Below are 24,404 nucleotides of genomic sequence, written 5' to 3' on the forward strand. Positions count from 1 at the left end.
ATGGTTTTTTATTTTGTTGAGGTGTCAGAGTATGTAATAGACAATAGAAAAAATTGTAATGTAATAGAATAGAAAAAACTCATCCACAGCGACATCCATTAGGTTTTTCCAGATGTGCTTAAGCAGCTGATACGTGCTTCATGTCTTTCATGTTTTTCTCCTGGCAGACGTCTGAGTATCCAGTAATCCTGTCTTTGGAGAACCACTGCTCAGTGGAACAACAGAAACTCATGGCTCACCACATGACCTCCATCCTGGGCAGTGCTCTTCTCACACGCCCACTGGGGAAAGAGATTCCCGTCTCCTTGCCGTCGCCTGAGGTCAGCCATATTAATTACACTCTCTCACTGATGTTACTAAAACACTGTTTATTTAAAAGGTGCAGCTATTCTGAGAAATGGGTCACTGATAAATGACATGAAATGGAAGCTGTAACTCGTTTTTCTTCATTATCGTGTCATTTCTGAGGGAAGCAGGCCCAGAGAATTTTGCTTGATGAAAGCTGGGAATGTGGGGAGAGGAAGCAAAATCATGACCTATTACTGGTTAATATTATTTATATCACACGCTGTTGATTGGTCAGAAGATGTTGATTAATTTTCTATAGCAGACGCTCAACAAAAATGGGTTAAAAGACACGTGTAATTGTCATTAATGTAGATTTCTATAAGAAGAAGTGTTTATTTAGGATTTTTTGGAAGGAGTCTTCAGTCTCAGCATTTCTAACAGTCAGGGGGGCTTGGTGGTTTCATGCTAACGCTAATGACAAGTGGCAAAGTTTTTGTCTTATTAATTTCAACAGAGAGAAAAAAAGACACTTGTAACCCTAGAACAGGAACAGGATAACGGGAACTTGTTTCATGGATGTTCCACAACACTAAATGTAACTATAAATGGATAAAAAGTACAACGTCATTATATTAATTAATATAAAATTATAATCGTTGACAAATTGCTGCGGTATAAGAGGAATAAAACACTTCAGGACATGCTGCTTTAGGAAAATGATCAACTTCGGGGGGGGTAACAATTCTTCATTACACCATCTGTCGTTGATTATTTTTCTATACCAGCACCACAGGACGTGCTTTTAAAGGCCAGCAAAAGTCATTGCACTGTAGTGGAAGAAAAACAAGCAAACAGAAAAACAAGAATTTTGTTTTTTTAGGACATGTGCTGCTTACAGTATTACTAAATGAAATACAGACACGTGCACAATGTTTACATTCTCCAAAACTTGGGATGTAAGAACTATTTAAACTAGAGATTAAATAAGCTCCCTGACTATAAATCTTTGATACACGCTTGCTTGTATGATTTCAGTGTTTGGGTTGTGGTTAGTACCTCAAAAAACAACACCTTTCCTGTTCCTGACTTCCTACTGTCCTCAGATGGCTTCTTCATTATATATTTGAACTTCCTGTTTCTTTAATTTCCCACATTTGTATCATAATGCTCAGTGGAAGCAGTGATTCAGGGTTAGTAGTGCTGCGCTGTTGGCATTACTCTAAACAGGGGGCAAAAAAGCTCCATATTTGGTGAAGGCTGTGGTACAGCTAAAGGTTATTATTATTAAAAAATGTGAGACTAGGGAGTTTTGGTCAAATGTGGGCTTAGTGGTGATAGTGGAGTTTAGCATATACTCTGAGGTTCGGGGCTTGGACGGAGTTTGAGTTGCTGTAATACAGACCAGAGGGATTGTTTTTTTTTTTTCTTGTGAAGTAAAGCTTCAGAGAGACTTTCTGGCTCGGAGTGAGTTCTGTCTGGTAGTTGGAAGTAGTCCTGCATTCTTACTAATTTCCTTCAGGGGTTAGGGCGGGATTGGAATGCTTTTGCAGAAGAAAAAAGAGGTTGCACGAAAGCAAACAGACACACAGAGGAGGAGCAAGGAGTCATTTTTCACTGGCATTTACCTTTAAAGATGTGAACAGGGCTTTTGTGTTGCTGTATCTCTGAAAAACAGAGAATAATTTGTCATTTTGTAAAGGAACAGGCCAGGAGTATGGAAGTAAACCGTTTGAAAGTTTCAGAAAATTAAGGCAATTTGCCAATAACGAACATAACACAGGAAAAGTGAACTATGAAAATGTTTTGCCCCCTTGCACCCAATCTTTCACTAGCTGAGTGCTCTGTGAGAAAAGCATGATGTACCACCAATCAGAAAGAACATATAAAAACCAACAAGGCTGCAGAAAGAATATGTCAGGATCTCAATTAAGACTGACGAAAGACACTTTGTGTGTAGAATCATGCAAGGAATTAGTGGAAAATCTGAGAATCAGTATTGGCCTTTTTGTTTTGTGGTATAAAATGGTTATGAAGTGTCCAAAATGGTGTCCTGTTCCCTATTTATTTCAAAAGCAGTAAAGTGCATTATGGGTATCTTTTTTCCCCCCTGATTTTCTCCTTTCTATGAACACTAGTGTCTAGTGTCTAGTGCCCTAAGCAGGGCATTGTAGGATTTCATCAGAGCTCTGGATGTTCTCCACTGTGCTTTCAGGCATCACTATGACTTGACAAATTTCTCACAATAAATACCCTGCGGTTTTGGACATACCTCCAGTGTTGCACGCAAACATTACATCATTTCCACTCTAGAGTTTGCTATGATCTATAGCAATGTATAGTGTGTCTAGAACATCTATAGTGTGTGAAAATAATAGCCTGAAAAACGAAATTTTATTAGCACAAACGAAATGTTTCTGCTTGCAGGAATTAAAGGGGCGGATCCTGGTTAAAGGTAAACGCCTCAACAAGCTGGACGTAGCATTTAACAACAACACGGACGATGTGGACAGCGTGTCTGAAGAAGATGAAGCCGCTGAAGCCAAACAGGGCGAACAGGAGACCAAAACTAAGGTGGATCACCACATACTATCAAAGCAGCATTACAGAAATCTGGATGTAGATTTAGATTCCTAATGAACAAACCAGAGGTGACAGCGGTGAGGAAAAACTCCTCGAGACAACACGAGGAAGGAACTCATGTTAGGGGAGTAAAGATAAACAGTATTAATTGTGTTCAGTGTGAGCTGATAAGTGTGAGCAGATAAGTGAATAAGCATCCTTGGATGCACAGATTTATGATTACAGCAGCAGTTCTTAGGTACAAATCTACAGTATCCAGGTGACATTATCCCCTGAAGAAAGAAGGAAATTTTGACAGGAACTTTTTTTAGGATGTGTAAATCTTTACCATCCACAAAGGCAGAAAGTGAATCAGAAAGTCCATAAAGCTCCAAGCAGAAGAGGTTTCAGGATGAATCTGGAGGGCGAGGTGAGCCACAGCAGTAGAGGTGTGCCAGGGTCGGCATGATGTATAGAATAGATCAGTTCTGCATACAGGAAGCTGAGCTTGACCGGGTTTGAGACATAATCAGCATCCATAAGCCACCTGATTTTTCATTTGAAAAGCAAACCAAAAAAGTGCAAAATTGACTGTTGCATGTTTTTTTTATTTAGAAAAAAAAGATCAAGCTTGCTAAAGAGCTGTCCGACCTGGTGATCTACTGCAAGAGTGTCCATTTCAACAGCTTCGAGCATTCACGTGAGAAACAGGCCTGCTATGAGATGTCCTCCTTCAAGGAGAGCAAAGCCAAGAATCTGGCAGAAAATTCAGGTAATTCGGTTGCTGTATATAAACCAGGTTCTGTGTGTACTTTAAGGTCATGCACCACAGGCACAAATGCATTTAACCATCATTTTCAGATTTTAGGATATTTTCCATCTATAACTTTTATACTTACCCTGAATCCACACCAGCTATGTTACATAAGCATCACATCATGCCTTCAGTCAGTCCATACCATAAATGTCTCAGCCTACTGGCAGGAGTAAGACTGACAGTGCAATTAGATTTTTATTTGATTTTAATCTGTTTTGGTAACTCCAATATTCAATTATACGTTACAAGTGAGTAAATTTAAATTTCTGGACATTTTTGATTTCTTTTGAGAGAGATATTAAGTTTCTAATTAAGCAATATCGCACAAGCAAGAGTACAGTTATACTGAATATCAACATTTTTATACAACAGTTCTAGAAACAAGAAATTCATTTCGATTAACTGACATTTCGGACACAACATGGCCAAATGTTTTGTTTATTTTTGTGAAACGTCCCAGTGCAGTTATAGTAAATATAAGCACTCTTGTAACGCTGCTCGATCAAATTAGTGGACTGGAACTAACTGTTATATAATGTGCAATAATTAATGGAATGAGCCTAGTTTAAAACTTACCTAGTTAGGTTGTCACAGTTTCTGGAAACTTCCGCCAACAGGCACGGCCCACTCTGAGCCAAGCCAGTTAACTAATTGCACACACCCTTTGCTGATTATCTCATTAGTTTCCTGTATAAACGTCCCTCAGTTTTATCATAATACTGCTAGGAAGGAAATCTTCTCCATACTCCACCATAGTACGTGCAACTACTTAGAAGTTTTGGCCAAACTAGTTTTGGTACTAATACAGCAGATTGGATGTAAAGTACCCAAAAATCTAGAGGAACATGGGCTCTGCTATTTGCCTTCATTACTAAGCCAATGATGTCCAGTTTGCTAGCTGTATTTACAAAACCATTCATTGTAAAATATGACATGAGACAGTGAGAGTTTGTTTCCCAGTGTTGATGTAAAATGAGTAAACCATACCGGTTGCACAATCATTCTGAGTAAACTCCATGTGTTAACAGTTTATTTTTTAATTATGTAAATTAGTGCCTCATTTGCATAGTTTGATACTTTTTGAAGGAAAATTGTACAAAAAAAATTATATTGATCTGGGCCTTTGATGGTTTCATTCTGATATGAGTTATTGTTGTTATTCTTTCGGCTGCTCCCGTTAGGGGTCGCCACAGTGGATCACTGGTCCGCATATTTGATTTTTTTTGACAGTTTTTTTTGCCGGATGCCCTTCCTGATGCAACCCTCCCCAATTTTTTCTGGGCATGGGACCAGCTCTGGGAGTTTATGCAACCCCAGTGGCTAGGGTAGGTTCCCTGGGTGGGAATCAAACCCGGGCCGCAGTGGTGAGAGCGCCGAGGCCTAATCACTAGTCCTCCAGGGACCCTTTTTCATTCTGATATGAGTAAAGGGCAAAAAAAAAGCTTGTTAAAGGTGTGAAAAGAAAATATGTACAGATATAAAAAGATACCCATTGTCTTGTGTGCATCTGCCCTAAATTGATCCCTAACCAGTCTGCTTGTTCTTTGTATTTCAGCAACTGAATTCATCCACCACAACATGGACAAGCTGAGCAGAATTTACCCTGCAGGCACCCGGACAGACTCGTCCAACTACAATCCTGTGATGATGTGGAACGCAGGCTGCCAAATCGGTGACATTTTATTGCATTTTACTAGTCTTCCTTCCTTAAAGCAAAAAAGAAATGTACACAGTGTCTCCATGATCCCTGGTGTGTGTTTGGTGTCTGATGTTTGCTATGAAGCTAACAGAGCAAAGTGAAGATAGATATAGATACCAGTTTAATCATCAGAGTCACCTCAGATGACATTGTTAGTATCATAGCAAACCACTGTGCATAAGCAACTTTGTAAAATATAATACATTTTAATTATGCAAACTGATTCAAATGGGAGTCTGACACCAAACTGTGTGCTGAGGAAGAAAATGGTTTGTTTGTCTTCGAGATATATATGTATATTATATATAACACTTTTTGCCTGTCTGAACAGTGGCTCTGAACTTCCAAACTAGCGGCAAGGAGATGGATTTGAACCAAGGACGATTCCTGCCTAACGGAAAGTGCGGCTACATCCTGAAGCCTGTTTTCATGAGGAACCCGGACTCTCAGTTTGACCCCAACATGCCCACAGAACGAGGCTGGATCAGGAAGAAGATCCTGCATGTCATGGTCTTTATCTATTTCATATATATTGGATATATTGGACACTGCTTTTTATGCATTTACCATTTGTGGTTATTTCCTGCCTTGTACTGCCTGCTTTGTCCAGCAGGTGGTGGTGTTTGTCAGTAAATTATACAATGCCTTGCATAAGTTTTTACACCCAGAGAACTTTTCCACATTTTGTTATGTTACATCATGGAACTGAAATAATTCGGATTAATTAGGATTATATGTCATGAATGTACACTGAACAGAAGTGGATTCCATTTAGTTAATTATGTCACCCCTGATGTAGGGGTTTCACAGTCTTTTACATTTTTCTTAATTTTTTTTTCGTAAAGAATTTTGCAAATTCTATTGCTTTTTTCAGTTTTACAGGCTATTTTGTGTAGATTCATGACATATAATCCCAATTAAGTCTATTTCAGTTCCAGGCTGTAACATAATAAAATGTGGACAAGTTCAGGGGGGGTGAATACTTTTACTTTTACAAGTCTCAAGCTGCTTTTCTCAAGATCTCACTGCTAAATTAATTTACTGAAAAAGCAAATGTTTTTTTCCTGCTTTAATGGAATTTTTAATGCAATCTTCCTCTATCCCATATTTAATCAATTAGCTAAACATGACGTTTGGTATCCAAATTCTTTTATGTTAATTTTTAAATTTTTTTTTTAGGGTTTCACTGTAGCTACGTGGCTAATATTGCTAACAAGAAAGGCAAACTCATAGCTCATAATCAGAGTGAAAAAAACTAAAACAAAAGGAAGCTTCAGACACCAAACGTGTTTGAACTGTTCAGACACATTTGGCTTAAGGGAGAAATTGGGTACATTTCAGTTCTAGGTCAATAAACTGTGAACGCTGTCCTGTTTTCTTTCAGGTCATCTCAGCACAGCAACTTCCCAAACTGAACAAAGATAAACCCAAGTCCATCGTGGATCCCTTTGTCAAGGTGGAGATTTACGGAGTGCCAGCAGACCGAGCCAGCGCACAGACGACCTACATCAACGACAACGGCAAGTGTCATTAGCAAGTCTGCACTGAGATATTTTATACTGCGTTGCATGTGATGCATTCGTGAATGTTGTTTAACTTCCTGTGTCATGTTTTCTGTTTGCAGGCTTCAATCCAATGTGGAATCAAAACATGACGTTCACCATTAACGTGCCGGATTTGGCCTTAGTGCGTTTCATGGTGGAGGATTATGACGCTGCGTCACACAATGACTTCATTGGGCAGTACACGCTACCTTTTACCAGCATGCAGAATGGTAAGCTCATACCTTTTTAGTTTTTTAGTTAATTTTTCACCTAAACTAGTCATGATGTCATGGATTTGACCTTTTGCCCTTCTCTTTCGTCAAATCCATTAAAACACATGCTGTTTCTGTGTTAGATAAAAGTGACCATTACTGGATCATGCACAACAACAGATGGGCTACAGTTAGCAGTCGTACACCTACAAAGTGACCCGTGTTAAAGGTTTCGTTGACCTAAAACCTAAACCAGTGGGTGTAGCTGCAGGGACGGAATAAAATGGCCACTGAGTTTGTGTAATAAAAGACTTGAATGGACAGAAAACATAGCTTGAAATATTTATTATATAGTGCAGCATGATTTACAGACTGAATTAGAATAGAAAATTCGTATAGGTTAACATTCAGGAGAGAGTTAGCAATTGTACCTTCATGTTCATGTTTATCTATCTATCTATCTATCTATCTATCTATCTATCTACCTATCTATCTATAACACTACCCCATAATTGTTTGTAATGTTTTAATATATTTATAGCTATTATTCTATCCAGTGTAAACATGTTGTCTTTGTTCTATTCTAATATACTAATTTTATATACAGTCTGCTCCAAAATTATTGGCACCCTTGGTAAAGACGGGTTAAAAAAAAAGGGGGGGTCATGAAAATCTTTCTTTTCTTTCACTGAAAGCATGAATGAAATCTTACCATTAATGGAAGTAAATTTATTCTGTGTAAGTAAAGCCAGATGTGTTGCAATCATCGGAAATTCTTATGAACAAAATGTAACGGAATATTCCCATTTATATTTCAGCTCACCTTAATGTTAATAAGAGCTCTTAAGCGGTCATCCATGACATTGTGTTTCACTGAGGTATAAATACTTCCTGTTTCACTGATGGTGAATTCCCTAGACCATGTGCTAGTGACCTGAAAATGGTTCTTATCTCTCAACAGGTATATGCTTTAAAGGTGCAGTTTGTAACATTTAAAAGTGTTTCTAGACATATAATGATCACAGAACTTAAGATTCCTTAGAAAAACTGACTGTCAATTTCACCAGACAACAGCTGAAGCTAGTTTCTTAATTTCATGCTTCTGTTTTTAATTTTCTGGCCCTGAAATTAGCTCTACCTTCAGTCAACTGCTTAGCTCTAAGAGTCCTCAGAATAGTTTCAGCAGATACAATGGGGTGGGATGGATAGCAGCAGAAAGCTCTAAAAAATGTACAAACTGCTCCTTTAAATATGTGCCTTGAATTAGATGGTCTGGCACATGAATGAGTGTAATGTGGAATTTTAATTCACGAACCCCATTCCATTTCCGCAGGATACCGCCACATTCCCCTGCTCACAAAAAGCCACGACGTCATCCCTTCAGCAAAACTGTTCGTCCACATCATGGTAATGGACCCGTAAAGCACACCGAACAGCGCTGAGAGCAATCACCTTTTCCACAGTCCCAAAAGCAGACCCTCTAATACAGAGCAAGAAAGACGTGTATGCGTGTGATGAAATACAGAGACGCTGGGTTAAAGGAGACTTCGCTTCTGAGCGAGATCAAGTGATCGTTTAAGGAAACTCTCAGAATATATTTATATAAAATGTGGAGGGAATGGTCACTGTGTAAACTTTTCATTTAAAAAGAGAGTTTATCTTTTACCTCCTTGTGAAATGACAATTTGTAATACTGTTATTTCCTATTAAATACAAATGTAAAGATTTATTGTGAAGAACCTCCAATGTGAGTGTGTCCGGCTGTGTGTTAGTGTGCACGTGCAATTGAAAACTTTTATTTTGAGTTATCAATTAGGTTTTAATGTAAAGTGAACACACATCACTACACTGTCTATAAATATTTGTTCCTTTTTTTAACAGGATAAATATAATATACAGGAACATGAACAATTTACATTACACTAAACTACTTTATTTTGGAAAAACATTCAAAACTAAACGTCAGGAATTATAAGAAGGAATTTGACATGGGGTGTCCTGTGCAGAATCTTTTTTAATTTTTATTTTTTGAAATAATCATTCCTAGTATAAGAAACGTCTGCTTCTTAAGCACAACTCTAAATAATGTCTGTTTGCTAAGTTTGCTATAGGGTCTTTAGTTGACATGTAATTTATCTCTAAATCTTCCAGTTTTTTTATATTCATTTATGATTTATGAGTTAACAGGGGCCAAATCCTGTTCCTGAGCTATGATTATTATGAGTAAGCACTGTGTTTCCTGCACCGCTGACCAGTTTAAGGTTAACGTCCGAGAATTTTATGATCATGTCATGTTGTTGTCAAGTCTGTGTCACTGTGCATTGTTAAACTGTAATGCTTGTATCACTATTTGACTGCTCTAAATATTATATTTTTCTGCTATATGTGGTGATAATCTGTTCAACTCAGTCTGTAAATGTTAAACCTGTCATTGTTTATTCTCATTGTAATAGGACCAAGCAAGTCAGCTTCACTGACACTAATGAAATATCCTTCAAAGTCACTACTCTTTGACAAAACATCTAAATAAAACATAAAAAGGATCTTGCGCATGATGGTTTTTGTTCATTAGTCTTACGTCAAGTGGCACGTCAAAGTCATTATCACTAAAAACATTGTTATCTTATAGATAAAAGTGAAACTCAAATGCATCTCTTATTTGACACTATGGTAAAAGTAAAGCTTGGTGATGGTAGCATCCTGCAGTTGGGCCACTTTTTTGGCAAAGGGGTTGAAAAGTTTGTTAAAGCTGAAGAATGCTGAAGAATACAAGAAAATCACGAAACATTATGTGCACGTTATAGATAAATAGATACAAGAAAATCACAGAAAACTTTCGTAATTTAAAAATCTACAGAAATAGAGAGTGGTTGTGCTCGTTATGCTGCATGTCCCATTGAGAATCTGTAGCAACAAGAGTTTTCCAAAGATTTTAAGGAAGTTTTAGCAAATTTATTTAGTGGAATGAAGAAAATTTGATGCAAATCATATTGAAAAATAACTTAGAATTAAATTTCTGACAAAGATACTTGCAGCAAATGGGACTGAAATCTAAATACACTAATGTAACAAGTCATATATGTTCTACTGCTCCTAATTTCTTACTTTATTGATTATTCTCATTTCCATCCAATTTGTATACAAGTTACAAAGGTTATGGTTAAGGACAGGGTTAGTATTTTATATTTTATGTGTAAGTTGTGCTTATTCTGCGTCCAAATTTACACATTGAAACTGTCTGTTATCACCTCAGGCATGAATAAACTAACCCTGTGTCAGATTGGGAAATGATACAGATAACAGTCTGAATACTTTTTCCAGCCTGGTCTACATATACAGTAATTTTACACAGCAAAGATGCAACACAGATGGTAGCATTTACACACAGCAAACATTTATTCTCAGGCATAAATATGTCATAGCTATCAAAAAGCATATAAAAGGCATTTCTGCAAGCAAATTTTCAAAAACACATATTTGTTTCAATTATATTGATTTGATGTCGCAGTAATATTATTAGATGTTTATCTGATAAGCATTTTTGAGAATGTTTCTAATGTATTCTTTGTATTTTAGCCAGTTATGCCCATTAGGAGAAAGAGGCTTCTTTTCAGTTTTTTTTTTAATTATAAAAGCCCAGCTTTCTTTTTCAGGTCACTCTGACGCCACTTCGGCAAGCGCTGGAAATCATTTTTGGTGCAGCCGAGGAGACCTTCAAAGTCTGCATCACTCAGATACTCCTGAAACATACATTAAATGGCAGGGAAGAACACAGAGGACAGGGATAAAGGGAGGGGAACACAGAGAACATAGATGAGAAAGGATGCTTTTGGGCATGTTGTGTGTAATGACCATTAAACCTGGCACGTGGGAAGATGGAGCATAACAGTGTGACGCAGTTGGGGTTTTATATGTAAGTATTTGTCATTAATTTTACCTTTCTTTGAAATATTACTTGGGGAAAAAAATGTGTGGGTGACATTTGTGCTATAATTCTAAAGTTTTAAACTATGCAATTACAGCATTTTAAAAAAATTATTACTTGTCACACTGTACAAGATGATTTCAATAAAAGCTTGACTGAATTCTCTAACAGACTGTGTGATAACAAGCTGTTATGCAATTTAAAAATAGACTTGCGATTAAAGAAAATGACTACGTTCTGCTTACGTCATCAATCAGTATAATCTGGACCATTCTCACGTGACCTTGAGGTAACGAAGACATTTTTTTCTGTCCATTAGCATGTTTTTTTCATGTTTCTCCATCCCCTCTACCATATTTGTAGATGTTCTGTGAGTTTTGCACAATCCTACACCATCCTCCAATTGGTCGCTTTCAGACGGGCATCGTAGCAGATTCGAGATCCAGATTTTAATCACAATTTTCTGACAATGCCAATGGCACTCAATCGGCTGCCGGTGAGCACATCAAATTATGCATTCTAAGATCTCAACTCTTGACCAAAGTATTATATACAGCACAGTGTGTGATTTTTGTCCGTGAAAGCAAAATCAGGCCAAAAATTGTAGAACGTAAAGCCAGCTTTATAGGTTTCAGCACAAGCATCCTTGATTTTCATTGGCTAATCTATTGTTACTACAAACTTACTACATACATAAATAAATAAATAATCATATTTATATTCAATGCAACCTAGTTTTAACCCATTTTTACCCATAGTTCATCATCATTTAGGTTTATTTTTTACATAAAATTTACTTTACTTGAACTTAAAGTTACTTTAAAGATATTTTCTTATTAACTTGCTATACTATACTGTTCCCTCTTGAAACTGACCTTGTCTTGATTTATTGTACTACAATAACCTAACACGAGAAAGTCTGAGGTGATTTACGCAAAAAAAAAAAAAAAAAACATTAAAGCTGATTTACTAGCTCACTCTATGGAACATTGTTGTTCCTCATTACCCACCTCTCGCTTGCTGGGGTCCACTCCCTGAGGAAGCTCACTGGAACTCTTATTGATCAGCTGTTCAGGACTCAAATTAGCTGAGCTTTGAGCTTTAACATGAGGCATATCGACGCGTGGGCCGGCGCTGCTCGTGGGGGGTCGAGGATTTTGGGATTTGGAGTTCTGAGAGGAGAATTCAGTGATGGGTCCTCCAGGGGCACTGCTGGGCACGTCTCCACCCACTGACTTCCTGTTCAAGACTGTGTTGTTCAAACTCTACAAGGAAATTTTGTTTAGGTTCATATTACGCAGACAGAAAGAGAAGCTTACAGTTAGGAGCTTAACAATTTGATATCAGCTCAAATATGTGCATCCACATTGGATACAGTTAAGGCCAAAAGTTTACCAAGGCTAAATATATATCAGTTTTTTACAACTCCACACATTTCATGCTACCATACATTTCTTTCAGCAAGTCAATTACGGCATTTTCTAAAACAATTGATTAAAGACTTTATTTATTCCAGCTTTAATTCACTATATCAGAATTCCAGGGGGACAAAAGTTCACATACACCAAGATGACTGTATCTTTAAACAGTCTGGAAGATTCCATAAATTGATGTAATGACTTTTAAAAGCTTCTGATAGGCCAATTGCCATAATTAGGAGTTAATTGGGAGTGTACCTGTGGGTTTATTCAAAGGACTCCCTTTAGAGACCGTGCCTTTTTGCCCTTGGGATACCAAGGGGAAATCTGAGCAACTCAGCCAAAACCTCAAAAAAAAAAAAATTTAAAAAAATGTGAACCTCCACAAGTCCAGTTCCTCCTTCGGAGCAATTTCCAGGCAACTGAAGCTACCATGAGCATCTGTTCAAAAAATTCAATGTAAAATAAATTCAGTGTAAAAAATGTAAAAAAAATCATGGGACCTCACAGACACTGCATCGTTTAAGACAGAGGCACAAATTAACTCCCAGGAATGAGGACTTCGGAACTTTGGTCCGAAAGGTTCAACTGAACCCCAAGACAACAACAAAGGAACTGGCGAAGGAGCAGAAGGCATCAGGTACCAAAAAAGAGAGTCCAACATTACCATGGCCATGCAAGAAAGAGGCCCGTATTCTAAGACTGGCATAAAAAAGCCAGACTGACATTTGCAGGTGATCACCAGAACAGTTTGGCCATAACGATCAGCGCTATGTATGGAGGGAAAAGGGTGAGACTTTTAATCCGAAGAGCATCATCCCAACTGTGAAGCATGGTGTAGGCAGCATCATGTTATGGGGTGTTTTGCTGGAAAAGGGACTGGTGCAGTTCAAAAAATAGATGGCATCATGAAGAAGGAGGATTATGTACTGCCTCTGTGATCTATACTGAAGCAAAACCTCAAGACATCAGGCAGAAAGTTAAAACTTGGTTGTGACTGGGTCTTCCAGCAGAACAATGATCCTAACCATACTTCCAAAGTTGTAACAAAATGGCTTAAAAGATGACAAAGTGAAAGTATTAGAGTGGCCATCACAAAGCCCTGACCTGAATCCCATAAAAAATTGGTATGTCCCAGAAAGGAGGCTTCCAAACCTGACTGAGTTACGCCAGTTCTATGCGGAGGAATGGGCAAAAAATCCAGCAAAGCTGTGAGAAGCTTGAGGAAGAAAACCCCAAGAGTTTGATTCAAGCATTTATAAGGCAATGGCACCAAATACTAACAGTGTATGTAAACATATGACCCAGTGAAAATCTAATATAGTAAATAAAAGCTGAAACACTATCTCTTAGCTATTATTATGACCAAATTTACTTAACACATGAAATGTATGGTAAGGTGAAATATGTGGAGTTGTGAAAAATTGAGGTTCGAACGTCTTTATGTATGTAATCTATTGCCCTCAAGTGTGTGTAGAACAACAGGTGGCAGTAAAATGCTAATCTACACTCTCAGGAAAAAAGGGGAACTAAACTGTACCTGAGCTTGTCACTGGAGGGAATTTCTTCTCTATCTTTAATATAATATATAATAATATAATATCTTTCAGGTGAGACAGCAAATAACTTTAATTCCTATGCAGTTAGACCTTAAAACCTGCTGTCCTGCTGTTAATAATAATATTCATGTATTTAAAATATAGATATTAAAAAAAAAACAGAGAAATAAGGAAACAAAAGGTATTGAAAATGAGATAAGATAGGAAAAGGGGCAAATAATAAGGCAATAAAAATAAAATAAAAAATTAAATAAAATAGCAAGATAGGCAAATAATAATAATAATAATAATAATAATAATAATGCAATAACTAATAGCAGTAAGAGAAAGAAAATAATATAAAATACAGAAAATGTTTAATTTTAGTGTCGATACAAACAAAGTAAAAGTGCAATAATTAAAGTTTATATAAGTTATGTAAAAATTAATAATAAAAACTAGTTAATTTTGCAAATCAGTGATCAGTGAAGTCTGACAAATGTTTACTGCTAAGGTGTTTCTGATTTCTGGTGCATTAAAACAAAAGGCTGCTTCACCACAATGCTACGTTCACTGTCCCAGGTTAAAGCTCCATGCTAAAGGTACAAAACTGTACCCTTAAGGGTTCCACCCCAGTGATAAGCGATAGTACTGTTTATCACCGATTTATCTGAGAGTTTTGATTCCTCAAAGCAGTTCTGTGTTGCTCTGAACAGATAGATAACATACCAGAGTGATCTGTGAAACTGATCCTGAGGCAGGCAGTTTACTCTTCATCTCCTCATATGACAAACCGCCCTGAAAAATACAAACTCAGTTACTCTCTCAGGAAACACACCTGGAAAGTGACATACAGCAATCACAAGCTTTAAGGTCTACACAACAACTCAATGCCAGTGCCCTCTAGTGTCTGGTTCCAGTTTTCCACGCACTCACACTCCACTTGTGAGTGTCCCAAGCGTTGAACCATCCTGTGAACGTAGGCGGCTCGTAGCCCTGTTTCACTGAGATGATGGGGGTATCAGGGTCGCGGCCTGCTGGATGGGTCTTCAGATAGTCTAATGCACTGTTGTGAGATTCCTGGATCTCGTATTGGTTGGCAGAGTTGCCAATCCACAGGAAAATCTGTGAAGAATATGATGAGCACATCAACAATTTTCTCCTGACTGGTTATATTATTGTATTATCTGTAGTTTTTGAAATGCTAAGAAGAGCTTACAGAAAAACATCAGTGAGATCATTCTGTCTATTCTTAATATGATGTGCCATCTAGCTGTTTTTGGTTTGTGTTGAAAATGCCATGCCATTTTATTTAGCTGCCACCAAAGCAAAAAATCCACATGAAAATCAGGCACAAAACATGGCTTCACACAAACCAACCTCATCCCAGGTGTCCAGCAGCATGACATCGTCCTCATCCAGGTCGTCCTGGGTGAAATGAGCCACCTCGTTCATACGGAATTGGCCCGTCTGGTTAGAACACTCAAAAAGGCGGGGACTGTGCGATGGCACCGCCTTCTCAAACCTGGTGGAGGTGAATGGTATGCAAACAGGATTTATTAAGCACCTGATGTTTACACCTTTAGCGGTACATACAGAGGTTAAGAGGTGCCGATGTTACGTTAACCGATGTCATGAGGTACCTCTTGTCGCTGGCGTATGGCGCTTTTCCACCCAGGGCCACCCAGAACTGTGCCGGCTCTTGGCCCTCCATCACAATCTGCTTGTCCTCCTTTGAAAGTACGTCAGCCACAGTCTTCCCCATCTCCCGTTCATCACCACTGCAGCCCTATTCATACACACGAAGACAGACATGGCGAAAAAAGACCTTACATGCCAACACGTTATTTCACTATTACATTATGGTGCTGTTGAATTGTTGAATCTGATTGGTCAGAAGATTTTTTTTTTGTCTTAAGTTGAAAAAAAGAGGCCGGTAAGTAACTTGGCTTCATGTTGGGCCGCATCACACCACCCATCATTGATCATTTCCCTATACCAGCACACGCTGTCATGTTTTATTCCTTACTCAAACAATGAGAACTAAATGAAAGACTCTGAATACTTGCCTTGCCATACCACATGTACGTCACGTCCTTTGTTTTCAGAAGAAAGACATCATTGCTGTTGAGAGAAGAGGCTCTGGCTGGCACTTCTGTAGCCTTGGTATTCATTTCATCCGTTCCTCTAACCTGGAAGAGCCTGGCCCCGGGATCAGGGTTTACCACGCCAGGTTTTCCTGTCCCACCCTTAGAACAAACCAACATGCCATTAGAACATCTGATGAAAAATACCTCATTTCAGCATCTTTATCTCCATAACACAGAAACCGGTTTTATAGGACACGTACTATAGTCCCTGCTATGATGAGTTCTTTAACTGGTGCTGAAATATCAATTGGATATATATAAATACACACAGTATTTACAGATGCAATGATGTACAGGTGTATGGCATTCAGTCCCACTACTGTGTGGTTTATTATTAATTGGTAAAAGAATAAACTAAGAATAAAATAAAGGGCCAATCCCACCCAGCCCAGATGTTAGCCTTATTCACAACATTAAATGAAAATGTATAAGTCTCTTTGATCACCCTGTTGTAGTATGGCTGGGTGAAATATGCTTGTCATATTTCTTGCATAACTGATACAATTTCCATAAAAATGTATGCAGTTTAATGTAGAGCAAAGCAGGCTATTTTAAGGTACTTTTTCAACTACAGTATATTTTTCCATGATAAGGTTGTCACTTGCATGGAAATTGTAAATAAGGACAGCACATTTACTGTACATCTACATTCATTATTATATAACCATATATGTATTATTTACCTCATAGATGACGAGTTTTCCCTTAAAGATGGCCAGAAAATGGCGTGGCTCTTTGCCCATGGTCACCCTGACCTGAACAGGAGCTCCATTATATTTGTTATCTACATTCACTGCCTGGTATGCACATGCTGTTATCTCGTCCTGTGTGGCATGACGACCCTGGACAATACATGAGCACATACATTTCATATTAGCTGTATAGAGAATGGTAGGTTTTCCACAATTCTCTATAATAAGCATTTCAGGATCATAGGAGGTTTGAATTAAAAGGCTGACAAGTACATCTGTCCACAGAAGATCCTGCATACAAGTGATAAGATTTCAGGTTTATGTCCATTTGGCCAAAACGTTTGCTATAGTTTGGTATATTATTTTCGGGTTGCTCACCAGCCACATGTAGAGGATGTACTGTGGTTTGTTGGCTCTGTTGTAGGTATAGAGCACTAGGTAACAGTCTCCTCCATAAAACTGCCCGTAAGTACTGGGTGGTACCTCCTGAAGCTCCATGTGCTCTATACGCCAAATCTGAGTAAATGTTAAATAGTACAACTATTGTTAATGTTAAATAGTACATATAGTAAACATTTACAAATGACTCATTTTAGCATTGTGGTGTATATTTGTTTGTGTGTATTCCTCTGCACCTGTACTTCTCCAGAAGCATCATCCACCATCCGCTCCTGTGCAGCCAGTTTAGGCTCAGCATGAAGCTCCATGACGTCAAACTTCACCTGGTCTACTTTGGCTATAAGACATTAAATCAATACACAGACAACCATACATGACAAGCAGGTTTGTAACAGACGTTTGCTAATAGACTGGATACCTATCTTGCCCCTGGTGTAGGTTTTCCCCAGGCCCTGGGTTTGGCCTGCCTCTTTCCAAGACTTGAAGAGTTGTTTAAACATGGCGGATTCTGCACCTTCACTCATCACTTCCACGTGAGTGGTGGGGGGATAGCTTTTGGCTTTTATATATCCCTGAGAGGGAACGTTTTGATGAGGTAATGGTAATAAATCATTCATAATCTTATGATGCAAAATTGTAAGACTTAATAAATATGTATTTTTAAATCTTCACACATAAAGAGCTTACCACTGCCTGTTGAAGGGCTGAACGCCTTTCCTGTTCACTAGCCTTCTTTCCTTTCCACACTGCCAAAGAGACACCTCCTATATCTACAATGTAGCAGGCCTAAAAGAGAGATAACAAAGGCTTAGTACCTGTGGCACACAGAACAAAGGCAAAGTGACTAAGATATAGAGATAGACTTGCTCACATCAGACTGCAGAAGGTTTTGGGTCAGTGGACTAGAAGCCACCTCCTGTACTACTAGCTTACCACTGGCATCTGATACCCTATAAACATAAAGTAATTAGGCAATAACATAATTAAGAGTGCAACAACAGAGCATAAACAAGAGCAAGAAACACCCTTGGCAAAGAGATGGCATATATCCCTGTGGAAGAGATGGATTACATCGTTGTGGAAGAGCATAAATACGCCTGTGTTGAAGAGATGGAATATGCCCTTGTAAAAGAGATGGGGCATACCATTGTGGAAGAGATGGGATACACTTTTGTTGAAAAGATAGGATATACCCTTGTGGGATATACCTTTCTGGAAGAGGTGGGATATACCTTTGTGGAACAGATTGGATATAACCTTCTGGAAGGCATGGAATATACAATTCTGGAAGAGCTGGGGCATACCCCTGAGAAAGAGATGGAACATACTCTTGTGGAAAAGCTGGGGTCATTGTACAAGATCATTGTACAAAAAAGAGACATACTGTAGTCCTGTAGAAGAGATTAGATGGTCCCTTATGGAAGAGATTGGCTATACCCTTGTGGAAAAGATAGAACAGACCCTTGAGGGAGAGATGGTATATACCTTTATGGAAGAAATAAAACATTATCTATTGTGGAAAAGATGGGATATAAAATTGTGGGAAAGATAAGATATACTTTTGTGGAAGAGATGGGATATATCCTTGCGGAAGAGAAGGAATATATCTTTGTGGAAGAGATAGGATATATGCTTGTGAAAGAGATGAATATACCCTTGTGGAGGAGTAGGAATATGCTGTTGTGGAAGAGCAGGAAAATACTCTCATTAAAGAGCAGGAAACAGAATCCGCTGCCTTTAACTTGAGGTGTTATTCTTATTCCAAGATAGATTCCACATTCCACATCCCACATCCCCACAATCCCAGCTAGAATGTTTATTTTATTTTGAAAGCAAGTAACACAGCAATAATTACAAAAACAACAAATGAATTTACACATCATTTGAAAAAATTAATGAGCATGCTTACTGGTAAAGTTTGACATTAGCAGTCTGGTATTGGTTTGGTGTGTCGTCAGGGACGGCCTCTTTCAGTGGTCCAGTCCTCTGGCCCAGCACAGATATCATGACCTTCATCAGTTCAGGGGAGTCTTCTTCTTTTTCCCCCTCTACTATTCCGATCTGTGCTCGCCCCCCTCTCTCTCTATCCCTGATGTCCTGAGCTAGCATGCATGCCTATGCAGTAAAAGGGCAGAGAATTGCACAAGGTAAGTATTAGTGCATTTATCAGAAAAGGTTAACCAGGGGTAATTCACAGTAGTGCACAGAAGTCTAGTTAAACGAACAAAGGAGTGAAATGAATCTCACTTTACCTTTAATCTCTCCTGTCTGTTGCTCTGAGGGCCGTTCCACTGCACAATGTTTTTTCCCATGTCCAGCAGAAAGACATCCCCAGTGTTGAAGCTCGTCCAGGACACATCCACCTAGGGGGGGTGTGACCCCGCAGAATCAAACTGAGCTCAAATATTACACAATCAAGCTGACATAATAAGCACTCCACTCAGTCTAACATTTTGACTATTTCTCATTTAAAATCCTTGTCCTACAAGTACAATGAAGTACAGTCTGCTAATATTTTCATTTGCCAAAGCCAGTACAATAAGAATAATTCATATTTCATAGTTAATATGGAATAACTGACTCACAGTTTCCATAGCCAGGGGTAATATACACAAACACAGCAAAATATTTTCTCCGTATTGTTTTGTGTAGGGTGTTTAGAATTGTTTTCTGTGACTGTGCTTATGAGGGCAGAACAGCATGTGCAAAAGATTAGTATTTTTGCTCAGCAAACACTTTGTATCTTTAGAGCTAATATCATGCTAGCTGACATTTGAGAAAAACAAAATAAATAAATAAATAAAATTACTTGTAATAAAGCTGTTGTGAGTTAGCTTTAGCTAAGGGTTTACTGTGTTCCTTGAATTCCTTGGCAAAAGAGGTGCTTTAAATTTAGGAGATTACATTTTTCTACATTATCTTGAGTGAATAATTTGAAGCTGTACTTCAGCTTTTACCAGAGAATTCATTTAGATAAGTAATTGCACTTTTGAGTAAAGAATTTGTGTACTTTTACCCTATCTGGTTATTATCAATCATCAGTGCTATCCCGTACTGAATTCTTTTGCCATTTCTGTTAACATCCATGCATGCATATATATTTATAGTGACAAGACAAGACATAAGGTTAACAGTAGCATCAGCAACCTCCATGGCAGTGACATCCTTCCGGCCTTTGACGTGCAGCAGACGCAAAATGTCATAGACGTTGGTCTCGACGTGTTTGAACCCTGACCCCACACCTCCTTTTTTATATCTGAGGATAAACATGAAAGCATGGACTTTATCTAGGAAGTGGATATCTACTCTGCTGATCCTCACCTGCTCCTTAAAAGTTTACTCACATTATGCCTTTTTTGAAGTAACCTTTAAACTTGGCTGATTCACAGCCCTGAACCTCCCGGTGCTGCACTGGGCTGCCGCCCAAACTTTCGTCCAGCTGCGTTACGTAGATGGCCGCGGCCCCCTGCTCATCCTGAGAGGAGCTGTTCCCTATCCAGTAATGGATGTCCATGGAGCGAGCATTCTCTGGCCCTCCCTTAATCACACACACACAAAGAAAAAATTCCTCGAATTGGAGTATTCAGGGACAGATTCCAAGATTCATTTTGACATTTCATCAAGACTCTGTGTCAATCTTGGAGCATTATCAGCAGAACATCTTCTACAGAAAAAGCAAAATATGAAATGTCTAAGCATACGCACATAGAGAACCATGTAACAGTCTCCTTCAAAGAAATTCCCGAAAGCTTGTTCTGGCACGGGAACCATTTTCATATCCTTGGGAAAAACAGAGACACACATGAGCAAGACAGAGAAGAAGAAAGTGTCACACCATTATTGAACAACCAAACCTCCTATAGGCTTTGTCTCTCTTTCAAGTTATCACTAACTGCAATAACAACCTCAAAAGATGTTGGTCTATGTCTCAAAGTAACCAGCAGATTAGGAAAGACAGTGTTTCTCTCACATTTATAGTCCATATCTGTAGGCCAGGCTTGTATTTGATGCCTTTAAATGTGTCCAGCACGGTTTCAGTCATCTTGCTGTATCCTGAGAGAAGGGGTCAAAGGTCAAACTGTATATAAATAAACAAATAAATAATTCAAAGTTGTTCAGTTTTATTCACATATAAGGGTATATAGCTGTGTATGCATATGCAAATTCATTCCTATTCTTCTGGGCAACCAATAGGCATTTTTGTTACATTTTATTTTTAAAAGAAAAGAAGCGTTAAACATTTTATTAATACAACAGGAAGTCTTGGAATATTTAAAGACTTCACATTGGTTAAAATGCAGAAATTTGCTAAAGGATCCAATTATCAATAGACCTTTTTAATCATCCAGGTCAATCAAAACTGAATAATGTCTAAAACAGGTGGCTATGCCACATTGCATTAAAAAAAACTATGACTTATTCAATTGAATAATAGCTCTTTGGCTTTTTTTTAGTTGAACAAGGCACCAAAATAAAACGCAGTGTTAAGGAAATTCCAGACAATGTACAGGCACTCAGGCAGGTCATGACCATTACCTCTCAATCTAAAAGCTCACATTAACTGCTAATAAAATGGTTGACATATAAAACCAGAAGTATGTCAGTTGCTGAGCAACCTATCAACTGATGGTTAACCTGGCTGGGTGTGTTAGTATGCTACACTGCTCCTCTAACAGGATGTAGGAGACGCCGCCCCAAATGCAGTGGAAGGCCAGAGCCGATAAAGGGTTTACTCATGAAGAACAAACACAGCTTCTGACACCTTATAAATAATTGGTATTGGAGTGATTTTATGAGTTTGGCTTGTATTCTTGCAGATGAAAAGAATGTGAATAGTTAAACAAATACAGGGTGTCAGAAAAGTCTCCATATATATATAACACTTTTTAGCAAAATGTCTTCCAAAATTTTTCATACTTAGTTTATATTATATTTTTCAGATAGTCTTTAAGAATATCTTTGACAAAAGAAGAACGTATTGAAATTATTCTTATGGCCGGATCGGGAAACTGTCACAAGGTTGTGATGTAAATGCAATTACACGCATAACACCAGATGTGTTAACACGGGTTCACCATGAGTGAGAGAGACGACTGTTAATAATATGTATGGAGACTTTTGCAACACCCTGTAGTTTATTGCACATTATCCTGATATAAGACTAACATGGTTTTCTGTTTGGTCAAAAAGGTGCACCACCACTCATTTTTTTGCAATGCAATTTACAAAAAAGTGGGCGTGTCCTGTAACAACATAACGATTCAAAACATATAAACAAGATAGTGTATAGTGACAGTTATAACATCAAGAACAATGAGAAAATTGTGAGATAAAGGATAAAAAAATAGTTTGGTGGCAGTTATAAAGGGAAACGCCAACTAAGAACTGGTGTCATTTTTTCACTACATACATTACAAACATTATTTCAGCAATTTTTTGTTAATGTTATTTATAGCTTCACATACATAAAGTGTCCATTTTTTGTTTTAATATTTTAAATAATGCTTTTTTTTTCATTATCAATAACTCATCATACTTTACTTGCCCATTTTCGGTTAATGTTATTAATAATGTGGTTTTTAAGAATTGGGAACATTATGATCAGCTTTCTATCTGCACTGTGAAGCAAAATACTATTAAATAAAAAGTTTGTAGAACATTTCAGAAAGTTATTTTTGTAACATTATGACTCAGAATCAAACACATTAATGATGACTAAAGTTTCTCTGTTAGGATTATCCTCCTGAATTTAGAAGAGATTTTTCTAAATTATGACCCCCCTCTTTAACGCATTAAGAGATGTGTCATGTTTCATTAAATACACAGTTCTGCTTTCACTCGGCAATGGATTGGCAAACAGACCTTCTTTCTGATGTTCTTTGTACACCAAGCCTAGAAAGACTGGTTTTGAGTTTCAATTAGTCAACACTGCATATTGACATAGAGCCTAACAATACAATTTACATGCGTTTATGTAAGCATAAATGAATTGCATGGCTTCGTTTCATGTAAATCCCGTTTCCAAAGAACATCGCTTTATGAAAACAAATTCCAAGCCATTTCTGATTAATATGAACATTAGAAAGACTATACAAAAAAGATAGTGTGATTTAATACTAAAAATGCTATAAAACAAGCTTTGGGTAAAATTTCGTACAGAAACATTTGTATAGAAAACCCAGACTAAAGCATTACAAAGTCAAATCAGTAACACTTTACAGGTAGAACATAATATAGCTGTGTGGTCTAGCACTTCAGCATCATAGATGCATCATCAGGCATGAATATCTTCACATGTACTCAGTCATTTCTCATTATTCTTATTCTAACTGAACACACCAATCAGTGTGAAGTCATGTCTGTTATATTTCATAATATTTCATATCTCACAGCATTTCTTACCTTTTTAACGCTGTTCACTTCAGCTGTACGTGTGTTAACCAGCGTGTATAATCGATTCCCCACTGTGGCTGCTTCCCGTTCTCTGTGTGTAAACCTGGGTGTGTTTCTGTCCATCACTCCACCCAGGTGAGCACACACCACAAACACACTGCTCCCTTAAATGTCTTTATATGGACTAAAGCTTGAAGCCCTATTGTCCTCTATTGTACAGAAAATAGTGCATATGTAGGTGTCCATGAAACCTCCAGACATCACCATAAAATATTTATTATATTATTACACAGAACGACAAACATAGCATGAAAAAAGTGAAGTAAAAAAGAAATATAAAGCAATATTTGTGCTGTTTTAGCAGAAGCTAGCAGGCCGGCTTCTAAAATTGTGAAAATAGAATATTAATAGGATGCTTTTTTCTTGTTCTGTTTTTCCACTAAATCACATTTTCTTGGTTATAATTGTATTAATTCATCAACTTTGTAATACTAGTTATACTACCTGAAAATTAACGATCAATTTCATACTTTTATGGGACCATGAGGCAGTTGTTTTTAATTTGTTGCCGATAGGAACCCATTCCAGCATTAAGTATTTTCCACTGACCCCCTCAGAAATCACTGATTATAATTTATACTGCAGCACTGTTGAATTCTGATTGGTCAGAAGGCGTTGGTTAAACTTCTATAACAGCAGCTTTGACAGAACTTCTGACTGCAAGATTTATATTAAATATCTTATTCTAATACATTATTGTTTCTATTGTA

At 37.8% G+C, this 24,404-nt stretch overlaps 2 protein-coding genes across 5 annotated transcripts in view; one reads left to right on the forward strand and one right to left on the reverse strand.

Moving 5' to 3' along the window:
* The window catches only part of plcd1a (phospholipase C, delta 1a), a 32,955-nt gene extending 23,293 nt beyond the window's left edge, over nucleotides 1-9,662 (forward strand). For all 3 annotated transcript variants that reach the window (XM_026937977.3, XM_034297855.2, XM_026937976.3), the window contains exons 8-15: nucleotides 168-320; nucleotides 2,713-2,859; nucleotides 3,463-3,619; nucleotides 5,220-5,336; nucleotides 5,695-5,873; nucleotides 6,748-6,883; nucleotides 6,988-7,137; nucleotides 8,453-9,662. In XM_026937977.3, the coding sequence (XP_026793778.3) occupies nucleotides 168-320; nucleotides 2,713-2,859; nucleotides 3,463-3,619; nucleotides 5,220-5,336; nucleotides 5,695-5,873; nucleotides 6,748-6,883; nucleotides 6,988-7,137; nucleotides 8,453-8,541 (1,128 nt within the window). In that variant the 3' untranslated portion in view covers nucleotides 8,542-9,662. The remainder of the gene's footprint in view (nucleotides 1-167; nucleotides 321-2,712; nucleotides 2,860-3,462; nucleotides 3,620-5,219; nucleotides 5,337-5,694; nucleotides 5,874-6,747; nucleotides 6,884-6,987; nucleotides 7,138-8,452) is intronic.
* An 829-nt stretch (nucleotides 9,663-10,491) lies between these two features.
* On the reverse strand, nucleotides 10,492-23,769 carry vill (villin-like). 2 transcript variants are annotated; one of them, XM_026938293.3, is made up of 20 exons: nucleotides 23,644-23,769; nucleotides 21,212-21,294; nucleotides 20,947-21,021; nucleotides 20,586-20,779; nucleotides 20,389-20,497; nucleotides 19,494-19,604; nucleotides 19,151-19,356; nucleotides 18,113-18,191; nucleotides 17,929-18,027; nucleotides 17,660-17,813; nucleotides 17,478-17,578; nucleotides 17,221-17,358; nucleotides 16,834-16,992; nucleotides 16,070-16,249; nucleotides 15,644-15,789; nucleotides 15,381-15,525; nucleotides 14,937-15,125; nucleotides 14,730-14,798; nucleotides 12,055-12,309; nucleotides 10,492-10,859 (listed from the first exon to the last, which is right to left on the reverse strand). In XM_026938293.3, exons 2-20 carry the CDS (start codon nucleotides 21,281-21,283, stop codon nucleotides 10,746-10,748), a joined length of 2,595 nt encoding a protein of 864 aa, XP_026794094.3. In that variant the 5' UTR covers nucleotides 21,284-21,294; nucleotides 23,644-23,769; the 3' UTR covers nucleotides 10,492-10,745. The 2 variants fall into 2 exon arrangements, with proteins under 2 accessions (XP_026794094.3, XP_026794095.3); XM_026938294.3 differs by having other exon boundaries at nucleotides 21,212-21,319; nucleotides 23,644-23,733.
* Nucleotides 23,770-24,404: the final 635 nt, after the last annotated feature.

The sequence above is a fragment of the Pangasianodon hypophthalmus genome, chromosome 22 (assembly GCF_027358585.1).
Source record: "Pangasianodon hypophthalmus isolate fPanHyp1 chromosome 22, fPanHyp1.pri, whole genome shotgun sequence".
In the NCBI taxonomy this organism is placed as follows: domain Eukaryota; kingdom Metazoa; phylum Chordata; class Actinopteri; order Siluriformes; family Pangasiidae; genus Pangasianodon; species Pangasianodon hypophthalmus.